The sequence below is a fragment of the Lepidochelys kempii genome, chromosome 5 (assembly GCF_965140265.1).
Source record: "Lepidochelys kempii isolate rLepKem1 chromosome 5, rLepKem1.hap2, whole genome shotgun sequence".
NCBI classification, from domain to species: Eukaryota; Metazoa; Chordata; order Testudines; family Cheloniidae; genus Lepidochelys; species Lepidochelys kempii.
The window spans coordinates 16,640,259-16,661,418 of NC_133260.1; the positions used below are offsets into that span (position 1 = coordinate 16,640,259).

At 40.9% G+C, this 21,160-nt stretch overlaps 1 protein-coding gene across 3 annotated transcripts in view; it reads left to right on the plus strand.

The window, feature by feature from the left end:
- The window catches only part of SKA1 (spindle and kinetochore associated complex subunit 1), a 45,246-nt gene that overhangs the window by 8,348 nt on the left and 15,738 nt on the right, over positions 1-21,160 (plus strand). The window contains exons 1-5 of one of the 3 annotated variants that reach the window (XM_073343533.1): positions 5,822-6,216; positions 7,732-7,833; positions 11,521-11,645; positions 13,509-13,600; positions 16,521-16,658. In XM_073343533.1, the coding sequence (XP_073199634.1) occupies positions 7,746-7,833; positions 11,521-11,645; positions 13,509-13,600; positions 16,521-16,658 (443 nt within the window). In that variant the 5' untranslated portion in view covers positions 5,822-6,216; positions 7,732-7,745. Of the gene's footprint in view, positions 1-5,821; positions 6,217-7,731; positions 7,834-11,520; positions 11,646-13,508; positions 13,601-16,520; positions 16,659-21,160 lie in introns of those variants that run through there. The other 2 variants (XM_073343532.1, XM_073343534.1) reach the window with 2 other exon arrangements.

Sequence of the window (21,160 nt, forward strand, 5' to 3'; positions counted from 1 at the left end):
TTGACTGTGGCATTCAAAAGGCTAAGAGGAGCATATGGGATTTGAGGCAGAATAAATAGGCATTCATTAAGAATATATATTCTAGGAATGATTGCATATTCAGTGTCAGCAAGAATGAATATATAGTAAAAGGTTTTGTAAGGAAACAGGAAGCAAGGCCAATAGAAATAACTAGGTGTAATTAGCAGTACATCCCAGATACTCATGGGGAGAGATTTAGTTGCATAGGAGTAACTATACTATTGTACACCTTGCATTGTGTCTGTATCTGTAATATATCAGTTGCTCTTCTAATTTTATTCTAAATATATTTTCAGAGTTTTAATCCTTTCAGCAGTCTATGTAAATGCCAGTTTGAGACATCCCAGTCTTAAGCACACCACTCCCTAGCTAAAAACCCGAGGGAGACAGTGAGCATAGTGGTGTGCCATGAAGATTGACAGAATTGGGATCCTCTGGATCAAGGGGAGATGTGAATTCCAAAGTTCAGGGCCCCTCATTGTAAATACTCTGGCAGTTGCTTCCTCTCTTTTAAATAGGGTTTTGGTGTGTCAGAATAGATCACTGCGTTTGAACAGACTGACCATAAGACTGAGTCAGTAAATCCAAAGGCCACGTCTACACTATAGATTTTTCTGCCACTTTCACCAATTCCCTTTGTTTCTTTGGCTTAATCATAACCAATCTACCTGAAATTTCACGTTTGATTTTTATGGCAGGATAGATTTTTCCCCTCTCCCCTCCCACCCCCAGGAAAGTTCGAGATAAATTGGGCAATGCGTTTGAGAGATGTGGGTTTAAAAAGATGAACAAGTTTGGAGAAATAATTTTTGACTTGTAATATACAAAATAGTTTAGCCTAGAAACTCAAAATTTGTGTATGTGTGTTGTCATCCTTGGTGAGGAGTAGTGCCTTTGGCTACTTGAAGGATAAGCAGGGGAATTTTGTAGTTATTAAAAGTGGTTGATATATACATTTTTAAAACTGCAGAGTTCCAACATGTGCATGCTATCCATTATGCTGTAGGAAGCCCCCCCACGCACACACAATGAATCCTGGCTTTCAAGCATTTGTGTTTCTTAAACCCCAAGTGATTTTATTGAAAATTTTTTTTCCCCTTATACATATTTACAAGTTTAACTCCTCTAAGTTTTTTGACTGGGAATCTAGGGTCTAAGATTTTCCCATCTGAATTTTCTTAAATAAGCTGTCTCTTATATGAGTGTGACATTTTACCAATTCTGTGGCAATATGTGAAAGACTTTTCAAATGTGTGAGCATAATATGAGTAGCTCTGCCAAGTATCATGCATGTTTGGCCAACCTATGCACTAGTGCAGTGGTTCTTAAACTTTTGTACTGGTGATCCTGTACACATAGCAAGCCTCTGAGTGCGATCCCCCTAAATATATTAAGTGTTTTTAATTTATTAACACCATTATAAATGCTGGAGGCAAAGGATTTGGGGTGGAGGCTGACAGCTTGCGACCCCCCATGTAATAACCTCACGACCCCCTGAGGGGTCCCAACCCCCAGTTTGAGAACCCCTGCACTAGTGTGTGTGTTATAAAACCAACCACACCAAACCCGTAATTTGCAGTTCTAGTTAACCACTAGAGGGAGCCAATACAGTTCCATAAATCTAAGGACTAATACTAGTATTTTATCTTTAGAGTTCAAGCACACAGATTTCTCTAGTTTACCATCTACCTCAGTATACTCCCTGCCCTGCTTTCAGTTTGCTCAGCTAAATAGTGTTTACTATGTCTGCTGCTTCAGGAAAAACTAGGTGAAATTCCCTTTCACTTTTTGTCTAAGCAGTGTACATTTTAAATTCTATTTGCATAACTAGTACTTGTGTTGGAGTTCATGTTGATGTTAACATATGAGGATTCAGCAAATGCCATTGGTGAATATGTATATGTGAGGTCAGACCAATGTGAGAACTGGAAACACGGTTATATGTGGGACAGACAAGACTGTCCATGACCATTGCAGTCTGTAGCATACTTGTTTTGTGCTGTTCACGTTTTTTCACATAGTGTTAATGTGCCTTGCTTCAGAGCAGTTAGTGGTGACATGACACATCTTCTGCCACCTTGCCCTGTCATGGGCTGTTGCCTCCCAGTTGCTGGGGTGAGCCAGACATGCTTTCAAGTTTGACTTCAGTGTGTTTTTATATTGTTTGGGCATAAGCTTTTGTGGGTAAAACACCACTTCTTCAGATGCATGGAGTGAAAATTACAGATGGAGGCATTATATAATGACACATGAAGGGAAGGGAGTTACCTTACAAGTGGAGAACCAGTGAAACACCATTTCTTCAGATGCATGGAGTGAAAATTACAGAAGTTACACAAGTTCACTGGTTCTCCACTTGTGAGGTAACTCCCTTCCCTTCATGTGTCATTATATAATGCCTCCATCTGTAATTTTCACTCCATGCATCTGAAGAAGTGGTGTTTTACCCACGAAAGCTTATGCGCAAATAAATCTGTTAGTCTTTAAGGTGCCACTGGACTCCTTGTTGTTTTTGTGGATACAGACTAACACTGCTACCCCCTGATACTTTATATTGTTTGTACTGGCCACTATGAAAATGGGTGCCTGGCTTTAGCGGACCATAAATATGGCTTTGTGTGTGCTCGAATTGACCACATGAACAAGATGCCCGGACCAACGCAGCTGAACTTTTATGAGCATGCTTTGAATGCTAGATATCCAACAACATTAAGAATTTTGGTACTGGAAATCTTGTCCCACCATTTGACCTTGCAAACAGACCAAAGACAGCACATATGAACCTGTGATATGTTGTCCACATCTCACAACCATATAGAAGAGTTGGAAAAAGAATAGAAATTTAGCTTCGTGCTTATTTTGATACCCCTATCATTCCATTGGTGGTGTGACAGCATTCCAGACATGGAGCTGGCCTTGGATGTGTGTGTGACTGATTAAATATGACCATGTAGATCATTGTTGCTATTACTGTTATATAATTGCAACAAATCTTGTACAAATCATGTCAAGCAAGGTGTTTATGGAAAGGTTATGATTTGCTGAAGATGATTATGCTATTTGTATGCATGTATCATGTTTGTATTTGAAGTTATGGGCATTGGCTCTATACCTGTATTTCAAATATGTTTGCTCCTGGGGTAACACCCACCAGGTATTTAGCCTGCACATCTTGAAGGGACTATTCAAATTAAGTGGCTCATCAAGGAACACTTAACTCACAATAGATCATGGGAGACCCCAATATACACTTCATGGACTTTCCTGCTGTGACTAAGCAAAATCAGGCATGGACATGTGACTTGTCCATGTGACTCCAAACACCATCTTGCTACCTGTAATTTTCCACTAACTGTGCTGAGGGCATTGTTTGAAACAATGGATTTCCCTCTACATGGCAGAAGCTATAAAAGACGCTGGAAACATCTCAATTTTTCCTCTTTCCTGGTCAAACCTCTGGGCTATGAACTTACGCTAATGGGAGCATTCTAACCAAGGGGTTGAGGACTTTCCAATGATTTGGAAGCAATGAGAGACTTGACTTAAACCAACAGTTTATTCCGTCACTGCTACAAGCCTGAACCAAGAACTTTGCAGTTATTATATGTATTTGATTCTTTTAACCAATTTTAATTCTTTTCTATCAGTAAACCTTTAGATTTTTAGATACTAAAGGATTGGCAACAGCATGATTACTGGGTCAGATCTGAGTTATATATTGACCTGGGTGTGTGACTGGTCCTTTTGACTCAGAAGAACCTTTCATTTGATGAAATTGGTTTTAAAGAACCCTTCATCTTTAAGTCTAGTGGTTTTGGTGGTGATAAAAGGACTGGAATATCTAAGAAAACTGCTTTTCTGACTTCTTGTTAGTCAGTGTGGAGAAACAGAAGTTTACTTTTGTTGCTGGTTTGGTATATTTTATAGGAGAATATACATCAGTTTTGGAGTAGCTGCCCTTTCTCTCAGCAGTTTGTCCTGAATTTGGTATTCTCAGTTGTGACACACAAAGGCACGGTTACAATGGGATAGGTAATCTCCTCATCAATTGTGGCATTCTGTGACAGCATATTACCTTGGTAGCAAAACTTCTCCATGAACTTGAGAGGAGTTTTGTTGATCTTAAGGTAGGTATGAGCATCCCCTTGGCACAGGTTGGTACAGTACTTCAGTTTCTTTTTAGGCTGATTGTGAAACTGAAATGATCGATTACACAAGCAAAGTGATCGGTTATAACTTGAATGTCATCAGTTTAGTGAGCAAGCAATGCACAGTCATCAGCAAATAAAAGCTCCTTAATTAGTAAATATTCCATTGTCGTGCGAGCACAGAAGCGTTGCAGATTTGAATAGCTTCCCATCAGTGTGGAACTGGATAAATACTGTCAATGTGATGAAATACATCTATAGGCATTGTGAAAAAAAGGATTGGAAAGGGGTGTGGAACTCGCATGCAACCTTGTTTGAGGTCATTGGGCACTAAGAAGGGGTTTGATATCTCACCATTTTCCATATCTCCAGCCATCATCTCATCATGGAAGGACTGAATGAGAGAAATAAACTTTGCAAGACCTCCAAAGATGAACAGAAGTTTTCAGAGTCTCTCAAAACTTAGAGTCAAAAGCTTTAGTTTAGTCAATGAACACCATATAAAGGCCACGGTTCTGCTCCCAGCATTTTTCCTGAAGCCGAGGGGCTGTGAAGATCATGTCTATGGTGCTCCTTCCAGACTGAAATCCACATTGAGAATGTGGGAGGACGGTTTCCACAAGATAGGTGTTAAGGCTATCCAAAATGACCTGTGCAAGAATTTTCCCAGCAACAGAGAGTTGTCCTAGCGTCTTATCTTTTATAGAGCAGTGGTTCTCAGCCCACGGGCCACTTGTGGCCCAATCAGCACACAGCTGTGGCCCATGTGACATCCTCAGGGCCATACAGGTAGTATATATATTGTGTGGATGAGGTCCATACAACACAGAGAGCTGCATATGCGGCCTACAATGGTAAATAGATTGAGAACCAAAATGGATAAAAATCAATGATTTTTTTTAATTTTTTTAAAAAAAATTTAAATTGCTTTTTTCCCCTCAAAGCATTTTATCAAAAAAAATCCGATTAAAGATAGATATACATTATAGCTCAAAGATATCTCCTCATGGAATAGGGGTTATAAATTCTAATTCTATAGTATGAGACAATATATTCATGTAGTGTTTTAAGTTTTGTAAATGAGTTCCAATAGTTCATGGATTAGGGACCCAATCTTATGGGATTCCAGGGACTTCTGTATAGATTTATGTTAATCTTTCTATCAGTGCTCAGTCTAGAACAGGGGTGGGCAAACATTTTGGCCCGAGGTTCACATCTGGGTATGGAAATTGTATGGTGGGCCATGAACCCTCATGAAATTAGGGGTTGGGGTGCAGGATGGGGTGAGGGCTATGGCTGGGGGTGCAGGCTTTAGGGGGGGCTGGGGATGAGGCGTTGGGGGTGAAGGAGGGTGCTCTGGGCTGGGATGGAGGGGTTGGGGCACGGGAGGCGGTCAGGGGTGTAGGCTCCATGAGGTGCTTACCTCAAGCAGCTCCCAGAAGCCGCAACATGTCCCTTCTCCAGCTCCTATGCGGAGGCGTGGCCAGGCAGCTCTGCACACTTCCCCATCCACAGGCACCACCCTGTAGCTCCCATTGGGAGAACATGGAGAAGTCTTCCTGGCTAATGGAAGCTTTAGGGGCAGCGCCTGGGGCGGGGGCAGCATGCAGAGCCCCCTGGCTGCCCCTACGTGTAGGAGCCAGAGGGGGGACATGCTGCTGCTGCTGCTTCTAGGAGTCACACGGAGTGGGGCAAGCCCCAGACCCCACTCCCTGGCGGGAGCTCAAGGGCCAGATTAAAACATCTGGAGGGACAGATGCGACCCCTAGGCCATAGTTTGCTCACCCCTGGTCTAGAAAATATCAGTGATGCGGTCATAAACATACAGCTACAGGTAGCATAAAATTCCTCCTTTACCTGTAAAGGGTTAAGAAGATCAGATAACCTGGTTGGCACCTGACCAAAAGGACCAATAAGGGGAGAAGATACTTTTAAATCTGTGGGGAAAGGTTTTTGTTTTGGACTTTGGGGTGCTCTTTGGAGACAGAGAGAGACGAAGCAAGTAATCCAGCTCCTACTGAATGATATATCTAAACCTACAGAAATAGTAAGTAATAGCAATGAAATGCATTAGAGTATCTCTTGTTTTAGCTTGTGAATTTTCTCTGTACTAAGAGGGAGCTTTATCCCTGTTTTTTGTAGCTTTGAAGTTTTGCCTAGAGGGGAATCCTCTGTGTTTTAAATATTACCCTGTAAAATTACCTTCCATCCTGATTTTACAGAGGTGCTTCTTTACTTTTTTTTCTTTATTATAAAGTTCTGTTTTTTTTAAGAATCGGATTGTTTTTTAGGACACTAAAAACCAAGGGTGTGGTTTACCTATTTGGTTGGTAGATTACTCTCAAGCCTCCCCAGGAAAGGGGGTGAAGGGGCTTGGGAGGATATTTTAGGGGAACAGGAACTCCAAGTGGTCCTTTTCCTGAATCTTTGTCTAACTCACTTGGTGGTGGCAGCAGTACCCATCTAAGGACAAGGAAGGATTTGTGCCTTGGGGAAATTTTTAACCTAAGCTGGTAGAAATAAGCTTAGGGGGTCTTTCATGCCTAAACTGGTAGAAATAAGCTTAGGGGGTCATTCTCCCCACATCTGTACCCCAGAGTTCAGAATGAACCCTGACAGATGCTTAGTTTTACAGATCTCAAACTGGATTTGTGTCCCCAGAGATAACATGCTTGTTAACAGCAAAAATGTTTTAAAATTAATAAATATATAGAGATGAGAAATGTTAAACTATTTAAATGTTTGTCTGGTGATCTCCTCCTCCTAATACAGCATAGCAAGAAAATCCTCCAAATATTAATGATAGTTCACAATGACTTCATAAATATCTGCTTCAATTACCTTTGGTAAATGAAATAACCAAACAATCATTCATTTCTGATATAGCTGTAAAACTAATCTGAAAAGTTTTCAAAATAAGTCACTTTAAAAATGTATAGTGTGTACTTTCTAAAAATGAAACCTACATTTGAGTTGTGAAGAATATGTATTAAGGTTATACCAACCAACAAGAATGCACTTTTATGTAGAAGTCCATGATTAAATAGTCTTCCTGACTAGTGATTTAAATCAAATCCACCCTGTTGAGAACTAGTGTTATAGAGGTAGACAACGTTGGCATCCTTGAAACCGTCTGGCACTGACTTCTGCTCCCAGGTAATGCAGAAGAGCAATGTGAGGTGCCTTGTAGTATGGTAGCTACCCTGCTTATAGATCTCTGCTGGAATGCCATCCATTCCAGGTGTTTTTCCTTGTGACATCTGCTTGATTGCTGTTATGGTCTTATACAAGATAGTGGCTAATGCAAATTCTTTTAGTCAGTGTTCTTGAAGAGCATTAATTGCTTCCTCAGAAATATGGAAGGGTGATTAGGAAGCGAATTGAAATGTTCTGACCACCGGTTAAGTATATCCCTTTTGTCGATTGCTGTCCATTGTCATTGTGCATGGAGGGGTCAGCCGGTTGCACTTGGGGCCATACACAGCACAAAGTCCATCAAAAAACCTTGTACTTATAATGTGGATATCTTAAGTGTACCAATGGGGTTTTTTTTGGTTTGTAGAGCAGTAGTGTAATATGGCCTCTTCAGATTTGGAAGATTTATGCTCTCACATCAACACGAAGATTTCAACTATCAAAAAGACTCTTCAGTTAAGAAACATGGGTAAGAGAGCTCAGTACGTGTTTTTATATTCCGGGGAGTGTATCTGGGTATGTGAATTATATTTAGTAAAGGATTTTCCATCAAGAATTGAAGATCTAAATGCTCATCTCAAGATGATATTTTACTATTATGTACAACTGTGGAATAATTTTTGTTGATGCAACGGGGTCACGACTCACCACCGCTGGCACCTCCTGCTGGTTGCTCTGGTAATTAGCTAGTCAGCTGTGCAGCGCCCTCTGTGCGTGGTGTCTCGCCCGTTGTCTGCTCTGCTGGTTTGGGACCCACGTTGCTTCCTGCTCAGCAGCATTCCCTTTAGGACACTGTCCTCCGGCAGTGCCCCGTACTCTGTTCTCACCCCCTTCTTGGGGGAAGATAACGATAGTCCTTTGTCTTGCACCTGCCTCAGTTGCCAACCACAACCCCAAAGTCTAGCCCCTCACCTCAGGGGCAAGTTGCAATCTGTCTCAGCCACACTCCTCTGTGGCCAGGTGCAATGCAAGGAGGGGAAGGGGGGAACCCAGGCCCACCCGCTACTCTGGGTCCCGACCCAGGGACCCTCTAGCAGCAGCCTCTCTCTGCCCTCCTTTGCTCCCCTCTTGTCCGCCTATCTTCCCTGGGCCACTTCCCCGTTGGCCCTATGCACCTTCTCAACCCTCTTTAGCAGGGGTCGCAGCCTGGCAGGTAACTGGGCTGGAGCTCTCCTCCACTCCACCCGAGCCTGCCCAGCAGTGCTCTGTCCAAGGTGCTACCTCCTTACCTCAGAGGCCAGTCCTCCTCCCTTGCTAGTCAGGGAGAGATTGCCCTCTCCTTTGCCAGACAGCCTTTATATAGGACCCAGCCTGGCCCTGATTGGCTGCCTCTCCCTTTGGCCTGATTGGCTCTCCACAGGCCCTAGCTGATTGGCTGCTGGTCTGTGCAGCCTCTCTGGCTTGTTCTAGCCCTTTTTCTCATGGAGTGGGGCAACCACCCCACTACACTGATCTTCTTGCCAAAGCTGTGTTCTCTTTTGGAAATGTACTGTGTAAATCTGAGGAAACCAACCAAGCTCCTACATGAGACCAAATTGCATGTTTCTCTGTGAAAAATGCAAGAATTTAGTGTTTGTGTAACATGCCAGTCTCCTTTACCTACCTGAAGGGGCTGGGGCTCTCTGAGTAGATGAGAGGAGCTTAATAGACACAGAAGACGACAAAATATGGAGGGCAACCAGAAAAAGGCAGGGCAAGAGTGTGGAATCAAAGGAACAATAACAGGGAACTACAGGGGATACCAAACAGAACCTGGGCAAGTGAATGGATCTAGTCTGACAGCCTTTTAGACTGATGGTTTATCCACAGAACAGATACAGCATGGCCAGTGGCACAGTAAGCTTTCCCATACTGCCCCACCTAAAATGCATCTACTCTAACCCCCAGGAGATCACCTGTAGGCATAAAAAAGTAAGTAATTGTCTGTGCATGATAAGTCCTTGGCTTCTCTGTCAAACTTCGAACAGAAGGGGCAGTTCTATTGCTGTGGGTTTTTTTTTAAATGTTAGTACTGTATATGGTTACAGAAAGCAAAAATAACCCCCAGCATCCTTAAACAGTACAGGTATATGGATAGAAATCTGACCTCTCTCTGTCAAACTAGTTTTTCCACCATCCTAGATGTTGGAGGTGAGGTGAAATGTGGCCATGAAGTGATCGTTAGAAACTTTAGTGAAAGCAGTTTCAGTGGAGTGGAGACATCAGAAGCCAGAGGGGCGTGGATGGAGTTGGAGGAGAGGAATTCAAGGCAGTGGTTGTAGACAGTGCATTCACTGAGTTCAGAGATGAAGAGTAGAAGATAGTCTGAGCAACATCTGTAGAGGTATGAAGGATCCAGGATCCATTATCTTTTAGGAGGGGAAGACCTTAGCTTTCCTATAGTGTGAGGAGAAGGAACCTGTGGGGAGTCAGAGGTTGAGAAAGGTCAGGGAGGGCTGGAGAGAGGGAAAAAGGGAAGTCTCACATAGAACTTTATTTTCTTTAGTGTGAGAAAGTGCAGTACTTTAATTCTTTAGTATCATAGAATTGGCCGTGAGTCAAAGTTAAGCAGAATTCTTTCTGACTCCAAGCTGGAACAGAGAGGCCTTGAATATGTTCTTAAATAGGAGATGATAATGATTCTAGCCCTTTTCCTTTTATCTAGGGAAAATCTACCAAAATAAGTAGTTATATTTAGGAATATCAGCCATTTATTAATTGATAAATTTGTATCTCACTGTTTGGCTTTTTTCTTTATGTAAATAGTTACATTATAGATTGGGCTGGTAGTACTGCCTATTATTAAGTTTGCCCATCACTTCCCATAGTAAAACCCTGTTTTCAGTTGCTTATAACTCTGAGAAGCTTTAACTGTTTGGGCTGAAATTTTTCCTGTGGGGCGTCTGCCTCAAGCTGATATTTTTAGGACAATTTTCAGAGCAAAATATTTCAACTATATCTGAGAACAAGGCTAGGGGAAAATACATTGTTTTCCTCATGTTCAAACACTCTTTAGACCGACTTTTCTTTGAATAGCTCTAGTGCCCCCCTGTTCTGGAGCAGGAGGACAGCCTTTGTGGCAAGGATGTGTCTTTTGCCATCCCCATGAAAATATGCTCAAATTTGGACAAATTCTAAGCCTTCGATAAATTGCAGTTTGCCAGTAGTGGAAAGCAGAGAGGCAGATTGGATGAGGAGTCAGGAGAACTGACTGGGGACAGGATTCCTGTACTACACAATCTGGATTCGTCCCCAGCGCGGGTTCGTCCTGTGTGCTGAATGAGGCAGGGGTCCTGTGGAAAAAATGGTACTGTAGAACCTCAGAGTTACGAACACCAGAATTACGAATTGTCAGCCACAAACCTCATTTGGAACTGGAAGCACGCAATCAGGCAGCAGCAGGGACAAAAGCAAAAAACAAATACAATATTGTATTGTGTTAAATGTAAACTACTAAAAAAAAAAGACTTGACAAGGTAAGGAAACTTTCTGTGCTTGTTTCATTTAAATTAAGATGGTTAAAAGCAGCATTTTTTCTCTGCATAGTAAAGTTTCAAAACTGTATTAAGTCAATGTTCAGTTGTAAACTTTTGAAAGAACAACTATAATGTGTTGTTTTTTTTAGATTTACGAACATTTCAGAATTACAAACAACCTCCATTCCCAAGGTCTTCGTAACTCTGAGATTCTACTGTCTGTGGTCATCTGATTATAGACTGGACCATAATGGATATGCCAAGGGGGCCAAATTCAGGTTGCTCAGGCAACCTTAATTCTGGCATTTCATAACTTTTGAGTGCTTGACTTTGCAACTTTAGTAGTGTTCTTTTAACACGGGTTTATGTGTGTGTGTGATATTGATTGATTGATTTTGCAGTGCGTTTTAATGTTTTGCTGAGATCTAACTCATTCTATTTCCAACTCTCATCCCCCTTGCTAGGATGGCACTGAGCACTTTAGGCCACAGAATAATAACCCCTGTTCAAAGAGAACAGTGCTTTCCATTTTCTGCCAGAAGGTTGGGAACTATGATATGGAATTTCAGGGAGTAGGGAAGGAATGCAGAAAATTTTTGGAGATAGAGATGGGAGATGTGTATAGTGCGAACCAGACACTTGTGGGTTTTTTTTTTTTTTTTAAGTTTTACGTGCATGCTCTCTCTCTCTCTATCTGACAGGTCAGGAGCCATCCTTGAAATCTGTGCTCTGTAAAATAGGGCATGAGATGTTTCTCCTCAGTGGTCTCCTGAATAAAATGGAAATAGAAGTTGAGCATCAAGAAAAACTAAAGAATTCACTCAAGGTAATCTTATTTTGTTCTGCTTGTAGCATCCCAATATATAAATGGGAAGCTTTAAAGGAATCTTTCAGACCTGTCCAGAATGGTTCCTTTCTGGGTCGTTAGGTGGTATGTCTTTGAGTTATGAGAATGTTATAGCAAGTGAGTTGAGCAGAGAAGTATAATGCATTCATTGCAACAACAAAATATTGATCACTGTTGTTTTTGCATTTTGGGACTGAGCCAATGGGCTTAGGCTCAGGCCTTTCTTCCCTCATCAGACTGGAAATATTGCCTATGAAATAGACTCTTCTTTCTTCCTGGCACAGCTAGCCACATGCAGTCTTATTCTCCTGCAGAAGAAATCTGCACCTGAACTGAAATGTGTGTCCATAATTGTCCATGTTATCTGCTCAAACCGTTATTGAAGCCAGGATTTCTGAAGCCAACGGGGCAAGTTGTGTGTTCATTTCTATGTCATTGCCCAGAATATTCTTTCATTTTACAACTATTTGCTAGCACTGTTATCTGGGCTCTGACAATGAAATGATTTGTATACACTTTGCCCTCAATTCATACATCAGTATTCACTTGTTTGTGACTCCTCCTGTGACCTTTTTAATGTGTTGCTCTTATTACATATCTCCTCTAATGAGCATAGTTCTAGTATGAAAATACTGTCACATTGTTTTTCTTAAATTTCAGTGATAGTCAAACTTAATTACAGGAGAATTACAAGGAAATGGTGAAAAAAGAAAAGGAGTACTTGTGGCACCTTAGAGACTAACAAATTTATTTGAGCATAAGCTTTTGTGAGCTACAGCTCACTTCATCGGATGCATCTGATTTCATGAGCTACAGCTCACGAAAGCTTATGCTCAAATAAATTTTTTAGTCTCTAAGGTGCCACAAGTACTCCTTTTCTTTTTGCGGATACAGACTAACAAGGCTGCTACTCTGAAACCTGTCTTTATAAAAGGAAATGGTGAAATCATGTAAGGAAAAAAACTTTAGGATGTGAAGAGACAATGGCAGCCTGACACCAAATCAGAGCCAGATAGTAATGTAAAATATATCCATTGTGTAAAACTTCTGTACCTTTCTGTCATACTTCCCCATGCCCTGAGATTGGTTTAGTAAGTCTGGCAACCCTTGGGTATCCTGTCATGTCAATCAAGTGATTGAAACTGAAATCTTATTTACAAGAGAGTTGCTGGCAGTGTTGGTAGGAATATGATTCTCTAAACGCAATTAGTTGCTGTGGAAATAATCATGTCACACAAAATTATAACTTCAGGTTGAGGGATAAAGAGCAGGAAAAGACAAAGCTTCAGAAACAAATCTCCTGTTTGCATAAAACTGTCCTTTGTAATAAAAAGTCAGGAACAACAATGAAATTATGACAAACAAGCAGAATTGATTCTAAATGTTCAGAGCTGTCTTTGGGTGTGACCTCACTAGTGCCCTCACCTCAGAAGTTTGGCTTCTTTTGCATGCTAATGAGATGTCCTTGGAACTCCTTCCTTGACTCTTAATTGCAGCCAGCTTTATTCTTCCTGTCTTCTCTCTCTGGCTAGTGGCAACTAGAGTTTTATTCGCTACAGCGGCCACCTTCTTTTTAGGTTTTTCCCCCCCACTAGATCACTCTCAGCTTCTCTGGCTCAAGTTATTTAGAATGAAAAGCAGTTAAATTTCTAGGCTCCACTGATTGCTTCTGGGGAGTTAGAGTGTGGGTCTATAGTGGAGAAACAGCAAAGTTCATTAATCACATTAAGGCATATTTGTAAGGGTCATTCTCGCATCATCTAGGTAGTAAACAGAACCATTTCCATTGCCCCATTTTTGGTAACTAAAAATACTGAAAGAGTCCAATATTCTTCTTTTCAGGAAATGCAGGAGTCTATTGAGAGGGACTATAATGAAGCACAGCACCTCCGTGAAAATATTCCTCCCCATCTGCCCAAAGCAATCCCAAAGTGGTGCGTATTACTCAAATAGGCAGATTTCCTGATGACACTGGCAGTGTAAAAATCTGTATATCTCTGCTCCTAGTACTAGATATTAACTACAAATCTTTGGGATTCAGTCAAGTTCTATATATTAGTAGCATTCCTGTTAGATCTAGAGTGCTAATGCTTCTTACCACATACTGTATTTGTGCAGTGCTCAGAGCACCAGAGTTATGGGAGTGGTCAAAGCAAAGGGCATGATGGAGGGAATGTTGCAAGAGGTGGAACAGTGTCCAAACAGTGGTGGGGAAGTCAGAGCAGTTGGGAATGGGGAATGTAGGGGATTGTTGTCGCAGTGCAAGGAAAAGTGGAGTTGTAAGGAAGGGGTCAGAGACCTTCCCTTCTAAAAATGTATGCACTGACTTGATTTAGGTTTTACCACTGTTCCTGCACCCTCTCCCCAATTCCTCAGCCCATGGTCCTATGCTGACATCTGTCTCTCCATGGAGAGGAAGTCTGAGAAGGGAGAACTGGGCTGTGAGGGGCAGGCATAGACACAGGAGACAGGATGATACAGGAAAAGTGGAGGTATTCACATTCTGTTGAAAGGGTAATCATTAACAAGGAGCCGGAGGCAGTGGTGGGGAAGAGCTGGGCTATGGTACATGGAGATGCTGATAAATTTTTTTTTTTTAAACCAGGGAAATGAAATACCCCCAAAACTTTGTTACTGCAGAATTAAGGTTGCCCAGTACTGCCTCATGCCCTTTCAGAAAATGGAGAGTGGCTAAATTTAAACCTCTGAAAACCAGGAAATGAAGAGTTTAAGGTGTGCATCACCCCCATAATGCAACCTTAACTCTGTCCTTTTTAAGAGATGCCCCAAGACACCAGTAGCACAAATACTAGCACTCTACCCTAACAGATGCTACAGAACATTTTGGGGCAAGAGCGTATGAGCAGTGCCCTGCAAATCTGCGGATATCCACGGACCCCGTTTGTGGATAGCAGAGCAGATGTGGATACAAATTTTTTATCCGCACAAGGCTCTGCATATGAGCACTGTAGGACAAAGTCTAACATCTTCTCTTTGCTCAGGCAAAACTCAGGTTTAGGTCAGATGTAGTGAACAGGAGCTACCTACATACAACCCTTGAACCTGCTCCACATAAACTACCCCAGACTTGTTAAATGTTTCTACTCCTTCAGCCTTGCCCACCAGATTCCGTCTGAGACATTGCCTTCACTTACCTCTCATTAAGCTTCAAAGACTGCTATTATGTATGCCACCAGACTGCTGACAATCCCCATGACAAGAACATACTCAGTGTCAGTTGAAGTGCACAAATCTACAAAATCCAGCACTGAAATGGGGCATACTTGATTCCGTAAGTTGCACTTGCATATCTCATCATATCACGGTCACAGCTCTGCAAAGCTGCTCCAGTCAATCACTCCACCACTCAATGAAGTTACACCCAATGAAGCTGGAGTCCATGCAGACAAATGTTGCAGTTCAAATCTGATGAACACAGTGCAAACATTGGCATGTTCTTTTAGTCCATCATGTCTACTTATTAAGTTGTTATAGATTTTTATGGCCAGAAGGCACCATTAGATCACCTGTCTGACCTTTGATATAACACAGTCCATAGAATTTCATCCAATTACTCCTGTATTGAGTCTGTGTTTGATTAAAGCATATCTTCCAGAAAAGCATCCAGACTTGATTTGAAGACCTCAAGAGGTGGTGAATCCATCAGTTCACTTGGTAGTTTAACCTTTGCACCATCCTTAGTGAACCATTCCCAGTGGCTATTGCCAGCTTCATGAGATTGTGTTGCCTTAACTTTGTGTTTCCTGGTTTCCAGAGGTTTAAGTTTAGCCGTTGTCTAAATTCTGGAAGGGCAAAAGGTAGAACTGGGCAAACTTAACCCTGTGTAAACAAAGTTTTTGAGAATTTAATTGCTAATTCAGCAGGTGACACTAATCCTCTTCAGTCAATCTGAACTAATACTCCAGCAGGTTATCTTCATGGTGGGGCACTGCACTGATGGAGGTGCCTTCTTTTAAATGAGACATCAAACCCAGATCATCAGCTGCATTGATATTACACTCCTTTGCTACCGTCAGGATATAATTATAGAGTGCTGTGGCTTGCCCACTGTCTCATACTGTTAGCCACTGGGACCAAAATTGCAAGTCAGTCTTTCATTATGTAACACTTCAACTTTATTTTAATGATTTTTTTTTACGTTTACGTGGCAACTTTCATTCCACAGAATACCATAGCACGTAGCAAACAATACATAAATCGTATTCTCTTCATATTGCTGCCCGGAATGTGTAGAACAGAGGCAGCCAAGTGACTGGCATGCAGTACAACACTGGGGAGAAGGGAAACAGATTTTACCTAAGGATATTGATCTGAGGAGCTTGGTGGGGCAGATTTTTTAAAAGGTACCATGGGTTTGGAAAAGTTCACCCAGAGAAACTGTGGCTTTTCCGATCCCATCCAGGAGAACTACGCAGTACGCTGCATGAGGTTCAGTTTATTTGCATCACAGGATAAACGGGTGAGTCAGTCTTACCAAGTTTTGAACCTGTGTTTCAAAGGGGTCTGATGACGAGACCAATAAGTGCATAACCTGGCTCGTGTTTTTGAGCCACAAGCAAATGGTGAAAAGTAAGGCCTCTCATGTTCTGTGGAATACAGTGGTATGTTGAACTTGTAACTGAGCCTGGTAACAGCCTCTCTCTAACTGAAAAATGAAGAGGTATAATGAACAGTCAAAGTACATATTATTGCAAACGCAGTAATTTTGTCCTGTCAATCAGTGGGAGAAAAGGAATTGTAGATTTGTGTGAGTAGAGATCTTTTAACTTGTTGGTATGTTCATAACTACTGATTATCAGCTATTTTTATACTTAATTTTCATTCATTTTACAGCACTGTGGGACTAACTGTGAAGTCGGAAGAACAAAGTAAAGTTGCAGAACCTGAATGTGTAAAGAAACCTGCGAAAGAGCCAAAATTTATTAAAGAAGCCCCTTTAATAACGGCACAGGAATTTGAAGGTGTTCCTGCGTAAGTAAGCAAGAGTTTTCCTAGATGATGCCAGATACAAATGGGAGCCAAATTTAGGTTTTGGAAAAATTAGCTTTTACAAAACCAATGAGTGACCGGAATGCTTTATGAAATGTTTAAGATTCCAGTGGAAATGGTGTTTACCCCAATCAGCACAATGCTGCAGTATTTGAGAATCATAAATGATATTGATTAGTAAGTAGAATTGGTCAAAACTTTTCATAGTTTCTTTGCTTAAAAAGGCTTTTTTCCAAAAAATTAGATTTACAGTAATGTCAACACTATTTCATAAAAAATTCTATTTTTATGAAATATTCTGTCATACTTTTACTCTAAAATTGTATCAAAATTGTGTTTAAATTCATTATAGAAACTTTTTGGGCTTGTTTAGTCAGGCAGTTAGTGCACGGCAAGCTGGGATGTAAATCTATAGTGCATTAGCATGCCACGTATAAGCTGTCCATGTGAACCCGCTACCATGCCCTAAAAGTTTCTTAGTGTGCTTTGATCCGCTCTGCTTTGAAACGGGAGTAGGTCAATGAGCACTAGGGAACTGTTAGTGCACAGTAGCAGGGTCCACTTGGACAGCTAGTATATGGCATGGTAATGCACTGTAGATTTACAACCCAGCTTGCTGTGCACTAACTGTTTGACTAGACAAGCCCCTTTGTTTCTTAAAAACCACTGTTTCAGTAAGAAAACTCAGTTCATATTTGAGTGTCTTCTGCATACTCCTACTTGTGGTTTCAAGGAGCTTGCACTGTGAGCTTTCAAAATCTTCTGGTGAGCAGCATCAATTGGGGCCACTCACTCCTCCTTACTCATCCTTTACAGATCGTTCCAAAGGTATAAAATGGGGAGTAGCTCCAAATGCCTTTCAGTTTCTTCTAGGCATTAACGGTGCAGTGAGTGTAGATCACACTAGGTATCCTCAGCTCTTACATGGTGGTTTTTTCTTCAGTCCATTCGAGGCTATTTTTGTTTTACCATTAGATTGTCAATTAATAAACTTTTCTAAATACAGAGAAAGATGCCCATACAGCATGGGAATAATCTGATGCTGTGAAAGCAGAAAGGTCACTTCACACCCCTGCTCTCCAGGGAAGCTCTTTAGACCTAGTCAAGTGAGTCTAGCGCTGTAAATTCAGATTCTGCTTGGCATAAGTGGCAATGAAGTCCGTGCATCTGTCTTGGTTGAGTGTTCGGTTTGTGCCAGAAGGGCACTTCTTGACTCCAGAGAATCACTGGCCAAAGTGGTACTAGTGACCAGATCCATTTGGGTTGATGGGAGTCGAATACTGAGTCCTAGCACCAAGGACTCTGGAGAACAGCATGCTCACAGTGATTCTGTGTCGACCTTGTGCTGTGCAGAGGTCCCTGGATCCATCTGGGTCAACTGAATTTGGTAGCAAAGATGCAGCACTGTCATCTCTGGAGAACCAACTTTGTTTTGTGAGCAACATGAGCAGATGAAAGTTCCTGGATCTGCCAATTCAACCAAGACAAGTGCTGAGGTTCAGATCAGTCAAAGTGGCATTGAGGTCTCCAGATCCATCTGAGCTGACCAAGTCCAATGCTGAGGACTTGGCATCACTGACTGTGCTTAATATAAGCATCACTGCAGTTCCTGGATTCCTCTGTGTCAGGTAGGGTTCTGTACAGTCACCTTTTAAGAACCACCTGCTAAAGTGGTTCTATGGCACTGATATAAGTAGCACCAAATGTTTTTGGTAAATAATGATTAAGAAAATGAAAAATTTCAATTTAAAAGCTCCATGACAGTTTGGCAGAAAAGGGTCCATTTCAAACCATGCAAAACGGAAACAACTCTGAAATTTTTTGTGAAACAGTTTTTCTGATTTTCAATCCTTTTCCACTGGTAATTTATTATAAAATAAAAGGGCAACTGACTATTTGGGTTTTGTTGTCCCAGAGAAAAGAAGTAAAAAACCCCCCAGATAGAGAAATTAATTTGATGAAAATTCAGTTATGATAACCTATAGTGTTTTAATACGCATGTAGAAGCTTTTCTGTAGTAGTACGATTTTTTTTTTAACATGACTCTCACTATTAATCCTTTCGTTGGCAAACTAAAATTGCTTTTGGTCATGAGGCTTGGTTCCAGTAACTGCAAAGCTTTCCTGAGGCCACATGATTTTGCTAAAGTATTTTTCAAAATAACAACTATGCATGGTGCTTTACTGTCATGGAGGGATACTGCTGGGGAGCTGCAGGGTTATTTTCACATCTGAACTCTGGAAGGTAGCCCAGACCAAATACTGAACAGTCTGTGGAAGGCTTTTTCCAGTCATCTGCATCCAAAAGACCTAGTGTCCTGAACTTGGAACCACTGTTCTTCTGTTAAGTGCAAGAAAGGCTATTCATACAGTGTTGTTGCTGAGATTTCCCCCCATTAACTGGCTGTGCAATAGCACCCTCTGGTGTTCTGAGAACCTGCTGCTGTTTTTCTTCAGATATTACTCTTGATTACCCATGTAGCTTCTGCTTAAGATGCATTGTTCTCTTGTTTCTGGTTTTTGGTCTTGGTAATGAAATACCTGGTTACTAGACATGTGGCCTGAGCATAGGAATGGGAATCAGAACCTCCTAAGTTACAAGCCTATCTCTGACACACACACGCGCGCGCACACACACTCTCTTTTGGTGGCTGAGGACAAAAGATCTAAAAGTAATGAGTCTGCAGAGAGGGAAAATACTGTGTTTGTGCCTTTTTCCCTCCCACTACATTGATGCATAAAGAAAGCCAGAAAGTTTATTCATTTGTTCGTATGTTTAAATTTCAGGTATGTTAAGTCTGGTGTTTCTGTCTTTTGCTGCAAGATTTTTGGGCAGCCTCAGATTTATGAGTTGTCTCAACCCTAAATTGAAGAAGCGGGGGTGCTAAATTATTCAGAAAGGTCTTTTTCTAGACATTTACAAAAAAAGGCACAGACCCAATAATTTTCCTTGGCAGGTCACCACTAACCTTTGAAGTGGTGGTTTCCCTCCCCTATAAAATGGGGTTAATAAATCTGCATCTCATTGGGCAGGGTGAAGATGATTATAAAGTGTTTTGAAGATGGAAAGAGCTGAATAAATGCAGTTTCCATTCACCATTGGTCAGGGCAGAGTGTGTTTATGTATGTTTCTAAAGTACTGTATGCATTTACAGTCCAATACAAATGTTGGATAAAATAGAAATATTTTTATTGATAGGCTTGGTAGAATTCAATTTTTATCATCAATTTGATGGAAAATATCAATGTTTATTTTTAAACTTTTTTTTCTATTTTTATCAATTAAAATTTTCAGTTGTGCAAAATTATGGGTTGTAAGCATTTTTTAATTTTTTTTGTTGTTGATTTCAGTTATGGAGTGGGGCAGATAATTATTTAATGACTAGACACTGAGATTCAAAAACTTAAAGCTTATAACAATTAACAGAATTTCAACATCACATCAAAATATATAAAGTAAATATCTTTAAATCAAACTGTAGTAAAGTTCTCAAGCAGCATTTTTCTTTCTTTGCTTGTCTGTAAATTTCGATTATTATTGATGGAAATATGTTTAAGTCAGTTTGTGTGTGTGTGGTGAAATCGATTTTTACTGACATTTACCAATACAAATCTAAACCTTCCAAGCTTATTTATATAGCACAACAGATGACAGTTCATGGGGCGGGGGTGATTTGGGTCACTGTGAACAATTTCTATTAATACAAAAACATTCTTCTCTGTTTGATAGTTTTATAATGTGTAGCTGGGGAAACCATCAAACTCACTATTTCACTTGGTACCTAATAATTGGGACTGGAATCTCAGATGAGAGCTATATACACTGAGCACTCTGCTTCCCGCATGACTTTAAAAACACATGATCACCTTTGAATTGGAGGTTCCTAGTTTGTCTTAACACTTTGCAATATCAACGTGCATATCAGGCTTTCCTGTGTCCAGCCCTATTGTGCTCAAAGAGTACTTCAAAGGGTCATAGACCAAATTAAATGTCTGGGATGAATTTAAGTAGTTACGTCTGCCATTGTGGTGGTGATAAGAAATTTATAGAAGCTAATCTGATACTGCAGCTTTAAAGAATTTTAATGAATAACTTCTCTGTTAAACAGTAGTAGATATCACAGTGATTCAGGGTTCAAAGTCACATCACGTCTTTCACTTGGGAAAAAGTGTCCATCATCTCTATAGAAAATTAGTGATCTGGAAAGAATACAATGGTGTTATGGTAATGATACAGTAGTTATGGCTGAGATGGTATTTTCATTTCAAATGTGTATTTGATTGTAACTTTCTCAGACTATTAAACTCTTGGTCTGAAATGTATTCTGCTTGGCCTCAGCTCAGAGGGGTGCATATGTGGATATGTGTTTATTGGTGGTAGATGTGTTAGGATGAGACACTTAAATGTAGGTATGTGTTTCATTTCCAGATAAAAGTACACAGTGACCTCTCTATAAAGAATACTTTTGGGTGGGGGGGAGTTGA